General features: G+C 36.0%; 1 protein-coding gene across 1 annotated transcript; it reads right to left on the reverse strand.

The window, feature by feature from the left end:
- Nucleotides 1-3,480: 3,480 nt before the first annotated feature.
- Nucleotides 3,481-4,425, reverse strand: LOC129495193 (olfactory receptor 13D1). Its single transcript, XM_055302627.1, has one exon. It carries the CDS (start codon nucleotides 4,423-4,425, stop codon nucleotides 3,481-3,483), a length of 945 nt encoding a protein of 314 aa, XP_055158602.1.
- Between the last annotated feature and the right edge of the window lie 3,097 nt (nucleotides 4,426-7,522).

A 7,522-nucleotide genomic window follows, 5' to 3' on the forward strand; every position in this document is an offset into this window, starting at 1 on the left:
ATTATAGTAAGACAAGTAGTTTTAAAGTGTAAAATTTTCTAGGGTAATATAAACCTAAGAAATATAGAGGACAAGTACATCCTTAAAATCTGTTTTGCCTTGTGCCTTTATATAATTATTTTGGTTTTGTCTCTTTTTCACTGGAAGTTTTTATTTTTTTTGGCTTATGTTCCTGAATTTTAATCTACTGAATGAAAAATTAAGGATATTAAACACAAAGTATTTAAATTTGCAGGACACTTATTTCTTTATGAAGATGTAATTTTATTCTGAACCAAGATTAGTGTGATGCATAGTCCTCATAATTGTTTTGACTGGTTTGCTTTAATGGTTTCTTTCATTTGTTCAGTCACTGACTTGTACACTTAAACTATCTTTCAAAATGCTATGAAATTTAAACTTTTCATTGAGAAGTGTAGCATTTATTTTCAATAGTTCTTTTATCACTAATACCAATAGTGCTTATTACATCAAGTAATGTTACATTTTCCATTTTGAAATAATCTTGTGCCATACAGAATACACATTAACATTTATATTCAGTAATCACAGAATTATCATTATAATATAATCACTATTAATGTATATTGTCTTTAATATACAGTGCGTCACATTTATAATCAATGTTTGTCTCACATGTGGTAGGAATACGAGCAGCATATTGAAAAGAAACATCTTAGTCATTGTTTGAATGAACTTCAACCTCCTAATTTTTAGTAATGTTCCAGTTTCAAAAAGTGCCCTGGGAAATATGAGTGATTATATACCTTGATCATTTAAAAAATAGTAGTGTTACAAGATATATAGGTGATTATCATGTAAATATATAAGAATGGCACTTAAAACTTTATGGCTTTAATTGTATTGAAAATGTGGAATGGCAGAATAAATGGTGTAGAATTTAATTTCTTTTGCTAAGGTCTGTGTAACCTAACATTCTTGGGGAATTAGTCCTCTCAGAAATAGCCAAAAACACATGAAGGAATATGGCAATAACACATCATGCCAAAAATGTTTGCTGTTTCTTTTTTCCTTATTGCCTTAGGCCTTGATTCTGGTAAATCTTCTGATATATTTCTTTTCTTCCCTTTCTTTCTCCTCCCCTTGCACCTATCCCTCAGGAATAGCAACTGAAACCCTGATGAGTTCAGTATAGCAAATTAAATTTCACAGGGACTATTACAATTTATTTTTAATTTCTCTTGTAATAGTTGTAAATAACTTATTAAAAAGTTTTGCCTTTTTAAAATAGTAGAACTGTTTCCTAAATAAATTTTGAGAGAATTTATAACGGTACTGTTTTTTTTTAAATCTAGTTTCTACCTTTGCCTCATTCATTGATACATGTATTCAAAAGTTGTATTCTCACTGGCTTTGTATAATTTTTTCCAACATTAAATTATGAAAAATGCCAAACATAAAGCAAAACAAATAACTTTACTTTGAACATTTACTGACTAGATTTTACCTCCAACATTTTATTAGATTTGTTTATATTTAAGTGTCTGTTCATCTCTCTATTCCCCCATTAAATCAGTGTCATTTTGGATGCATTTCAGAATAAACTGTAGACCTCATTACCCTTTTCCCTAAATACTTCATGTGTATCATTAGTTAGAGTTTAGAGCTATATGTATTTACAGTTCCCTTTTAGTTTAAAATTTACGTACATTAAAATCATGAATCTAAATGTGATATTCATAGTTTTGACATGTGCATGCTTGTCACTCAAATTCCTATCAAGATGTAGAACATAAGTTTAACCTTAGAAAAGTTCCCTCGTGCCTGGATCCTGTAGATACTCACTTTAATCCCTCTCACACATAGATAGCCACTGTTCTGATTTCAAAAATACCACTGATTAATTTTTACCTGTTCTAGAACTTCAGTATGTACTTTTATGAAAACAGCACTCTGGCTTCTGTGTACAGAATAGATTGTAGAATAACAAAAGTAGAACAGGGATGTGATTCAGAAAGCCATTGTAGTAGCCTGGGTGAGCTGATGGTAGTTTATTTTTTTTTAATTTTTATTTTTTATAATAAATTTATTTTTTATTGGTGTTCAATTTACCAACATACAGAATAACACCCAGTGCTCATCCGTCAAGTGCCCCCTTCAGTGCCTGTCACCCATTCACCCCCACCCCCCGCCCTCCTCCCCTTCCACCACCCCTAGTTCGTTTCCCAGAGTTAGGAGTCTTATGTTCTGTCTCCCTTTCTGATATTTCCCACACATTTCTTCTTCCTTCCCTTATATTCCCTTTCACTATTATTTATATTCCCCAAATGAATGAGAACATACACTGTTTGTCCTTCTCTGATTGACTTACTTCACTCAGCATAATACCCTCCAGCTGATGGTATTTTAAACTAGAGTGTTAGCAATAGATGTGGTCAGATTCAGAGTAAATTTTGAAGGTAGAGTTGGTAGGATTTGGTGGTGGATTGGATGTGGGTGTATGGCATTGCCAGTTCCTGAGATAGGAAGGCTGAGGAAAAATAGCTTGGAGATAGGAGAAATCAAGATTTTTGTTTTTAACATACTATATTTGAAATGTCTATTAGATTAGATCTCAGGACATATATAGGAGCCACTATCTTATAAATTAGTATATATTTTTTTGTTGTCAAGCTATAAGCTCAATAAGCTAAGGAATTATATGTACGTACAATGGTTACATGGGCTCTGCCTGATTTATTACTGATGGATTTCACTCACACACATTCTCTCTCCTTCTCTCAATACCTCTTTAATTCTCAGATAGGCTCTCTACTCTTATTGACAGAGATTGGCCCAGGCTCACATTTACCACTTTGGATACCTTAGCAGGGAAGAGTGCCTCGTTTCTTAGAGTGAGACAGCATTCTTGGATTGAGTTTGATTAACCTGGCTGAACTCACTTGCTATGCTGAATGAATCACTATAACTAGACGGATTTGCTTTTGTTTCAAGCCATACCACTATTTCCAGAGGGTAGGGTCAGCCCCATCCAGCACACATGGACCCAGAGGGTGGCACTGTTGAATGTCAAAAGAAGTGCATTCTTTTACCAGAATAGGGGATACTAGACAACAAAATAATACATGTTCAGTTCAAACTGACTGAGAAAGGAAAGCAGGAAAAGAGAAGAAAAGTAGAGAAATAAAGTAGATGGAGAAGAGGAAAGGAAAAGGAGGAGGAGGAAATGAGGAAGAGAAGAGAGGGAAAAACAGAGAGAGAAGAGAGATTTATCTTGAAGAAAAGCCATTGCCCTATATGGAACCAATTGGCAGAACTGCATACAATTAGAAATTGCAGACTAGACACTATTCAGAAGGCTTACATCAGAATTCTGTGTTGAAAAGAATGTAAGTCCTATATTTGGACTTAGGACAAATAAGTTCTTTCAAGACTGGATTCTGTGACTTCATCTGTGAACACACAAGATCTGATCTGGTCTCATATGATATCTGAGGATATCACATGCCTTAAGACTTTTTATATTTTCCATAGATGCAAGTGTCTGCTCAGGACTTTCTTCACAGCCTCTTTCACCTCCTTATTTCTCAAGCTGTAAATGATGGGGTTCAACATTGGGGTTATCACTCCGTAAGAGAGCCCGATGATTTCATCAGATGCTTTTGTGTCCTTTGACTTGGGCTTCATGTACATAAAAAGGGCTGAACCATAGAACAAGATAACCACAGTCAGGTGGGCTGAGCAGGTAGAAAAAGCTTTCTTTCTCCCCTCAGCAGAATTAATTCTCAGGATGGAAGAGAGGATAAAAACATAGGAGATGAAAATTAACAATAGAGGAAGCACCAATAAAACAATACTTGCCACTGTCATGATAAGTACATTCATGGAGATATCTGAACATATGAGTTTAAGAAGGGCCAGGATCTCACAGGTAAGGTGGTCGATGACATTATTCCCACAGAAAGGCAAAACCATTGTCATGACTGTTTGCACTAGGGAGTTCAGACAGCCTATAATCCAGGACCACGCAGCCATGTGCACATAAAGCACCCTGTTCATGATGATGGGATACCTCAGTGGGTTGCAGATGGCCACATACCGATCATAGGCCATCACAGCCAGGAGGACACACTCAGTAGAGCCCAACCCAAGGGAGGCAACCATCTGCAGAGCACAGCCAATGAAGGAGATAGATTTTGTTTCAGACCTAAACATGATGAGCATTGGAGGAATGGACGATGATGTATAACAAATGTCCAGGAATGAGAGATTCCCAAGGAAGAAGTACATGGGGGTGTGGAGGCGAGAATCCAGTATGCTGATGATGATGAGGAGGCTATTTCCCAGCAGAATTATCACATACATGATGAGGCAGAGCATGAACAGAAAAAGCTGGAGCTCTGGGTATTGGGAAAGTCCCACCAGAAAGAATTCAGTCACAGCTGAGTAATTCTCCATCTTCATATGTCAATGTCTCACCTTAAGAGTTGAGAAAAGGATATGACTCAGGAAATACAAATTTCTGTTATAGATTTATCCAATAACTTTCACTTCTGTCACTTTGTTTTATTCTTACTCTCTGGAATCAGTAAGGATAGGGATATTTTATCAATATTATTAACGATGAAACAGGAACTGAGAGATCAATTGCTACTGAGGCTCACAGCAGTGAAAGCTGAGAATTGTGCTGGAAAGTTTCAGGCCTCTAATAAATAAAATTTAGGGACAAAGTACTTTCAAATGTAGATACATAAGATTCCCCTTATTAGTGAATATTTTGAAACATAACTGCATTCTAATAAATCTGGATGTAACTTGAAATATCATACATATTCAGTACCATGACATTTATCCTCAGTGTGACTATTTTAAATTATTTAACTTTTTTGGGCTCAGCTACTAGTCTCAGCTAGTAAAATTGGAGGTAGAAGGCAGGGAAGCTGTAACTCTTTGGCAGTTTGTTGGGAGTATTAAATTAGATGACATCTATAAAGTAACATGGATAGTGATGGTTCCAGCATGTCATGTAAAATTGTATACAATATAGGGGTGCCCGAGTGGCTCAGCTAAGCATCCAACTCTTGATTTTTCACGCAGGTCCTAGTCTCAGAGTTGTGAGATTGAGCCCCACATTGGGTTCTGTGCTGGATGTGGAGCCTGCTAGAGATTTTCTCTCTCTCTCTCTTGCCTCCCACCACCCCTCCACTCACGTGCTTTCTCTCTCTTAAAAAAAAATAAAATTATATACAATATAATAAAATACACTATAAGAAAATATATAATACATAATTATGATATAACAATATTAAGTATATGTTCAAAGAATTATAACTTTAACACTCTTGACTGGCTCAAAAGGAAAAAAATATCGTTTTAGGTTTTTTTTTTTAAATTTAGGGCAAGACATCGGAGTTTGGGATCATAATTGATAGAATGTGAACATTGCTTGATTTAAGAAATAATCTGATCCAGACTCTTACCTGGATATCCAAGAATCTGTCCTCCTGTAAGTCACTTACTTTTCTTCCTAATTTCTGTAATTTTTCAATGCTTTATTTTCTCTGTTCTTTCTTTATCATTTACCTCTTAGATTCATATTTTGTGTTTTTCTATGTAAGTTCACATCATTTTATAAGAACTTATTAATATGTGCTTACTTTTTCTCAATTTTTGTATTTGATATTTGGAAGAATATCCAGGTCTTCCATATTAATTTTTGGCAGTGAGACTCCCATATGTGACTGAACTGCTAATGGCTAATTTCTATTGCACTTTGTTGTAAGCATATTGCATGGTTGAATGTATTAACTCCTTTAATCTTACTCTTACTCTAGATAACAGTCTTTACTCCTAATTTTCAAGGGAGAGGAAACAGACAAAAATTTAAGTAATTTTCACAAAGTCACAGAGACGATAAATGCTAAAGACAGAATTCAAAATCCTGTTGTCTAGCTCCAAAGTCAGCCCTCATAACCACTAGATTTTTTTATCTCTCACAGATTCCTACAATCATTCTAAGCAAGGGAAGAGTATTAAAAAAATGTTTCTCCACTGTATTAAACTGAAATAGCAAGCATCATTTACTTTCTTTTATTAAAAAACTGTACAGACAGTAGATGTTTATTATTAATAAAGTGGAGGTCCAGATCTTTCCTCCCCTCCTCCCTGCTGACACCCTCGCTGTGTCCCTGTCCCCTCAGGACCTCAGGAATGGGAACCCTAGCCCACATGGCTCCCTCCTACTGCCTTGATGTAATTCCTTGTAAATTCCTTCCTCTGTTTTGTTTCTGATTGTGAATAATTTGATAGTGAACTCTGAAGACTCGATCACAAAAAATATTCCTTTCTTCTTGGACCTCCATTCCTGTTTTTAGTCACATTGGTGCATGGACTTATTTCCACAAAGCAATCGGTTAAGGCAGAGGGTTTGTTTGAAGACATTTGCTGTGAAGGAAGGGGGAGCCGAGGGAAAGAGGAGACAAAAGAGGAGGGCAAGGAGTCAGTTCTTACTGTTACAGGAAACACACTAAACTTAACACTTGTCTCCTTGGGTAAGGTTATGAAGGAGAAAGGTACGAAGGAGGAATAGCTGTCTTTCTGTTTAGAAAAGGTTCCAGATGAGAGGGGATATCTTCCAATCTAGGGTGAATAAGAGAAAGCAAAAAGAGTAGCTTCACCAAAAGCAACCCATCACAAAAAAAACCTATTTTAACCCCCTCAGTTCTTTCCTCATACTTCTGCTATTTCTCCCCACTGATGGTGTCCAGGAAAGATTATTGGGTAGGCTTGCTTCCCAGTAATCTTCATTAGCCTCCCTACAAATGGCGTCCTAATAGAGAAATATAACCTAAGGAGAAGCAGTGTGCTTGCTCTGCTGCACAACTTCGAGAGAACTTCTCTAGGCCCTCCTTCAACCATACTGTCACCCCCTACATCCCTCTAATGTAGAAATTCTGAAGCCATTACTGACACGGTCAAAGCTGTGAAATGACCATGGGGAATTTCTTCTCCTTTCCTGAATATACTACTCTTCCTTAAGCATTTGTATATGCTGTTTTGTTAAGCTGGAAGGGCTTCTCCCAACTTAGATATTATATTTTCTAGGAAAAATTTCTTACCTCCTGGTCTATGAAGGATGTCCCTGTTATGTGCTGTGATAGAACCCTGTGCTTTCCACTCTGCCAGGATTCTTCATTTGCTCATTTACTCAACACATACTATGGCACAGGTACTGTAATGTGTAATAGGGGTCTCATTGTGAGTACTAGACTTTCAAAACTGATAGTGGTTGCAGAATGTTTATGATAGTTATTTTATGCTTTTAAGAAACAAATGATTTAGATGCTCTCTATAGCATGTTCCAATATGAATAGTTATGGAACACTTTGCAAATTATTTTATCAAACTAAAATTGCCTTTCTATCCAAAACTGTCAAACTCTGATCAGTCCCATTTATGAATGCATATGCAAAGAATAGTAAGTTTATCAAATTACATACTGAAATTATGTCATTTATTTTTGTTAATACATGAACTTCTAATTTAATGCCCGGAAATATAT

Source organism: Nyctereutes procyonoides, unplaced genomic scaffold (genome assembly GCF_905146905.1).
Source record: "Nyctereutes procyonoides isolate TBG_1078 unplaced genomic scaffold, NYPRO_anot_genome, whole genome shotgun sequence".
NCBI lineage: Eukaryota > Metazoa > Chordata > Mammalia > Carnivora > Canidae > Nyctereutes > Nyctereutes procyonoides.

Excerpts from the sequence above, each read along its gene's own strand:
- LOC129495193 (XM_055302627.1), bottom strand. The coding sequence starts at position 4,425 with ATGAAGATGGAGAATTACTCAGCTGTGACTGAATTCTTTCTGGTGGGA.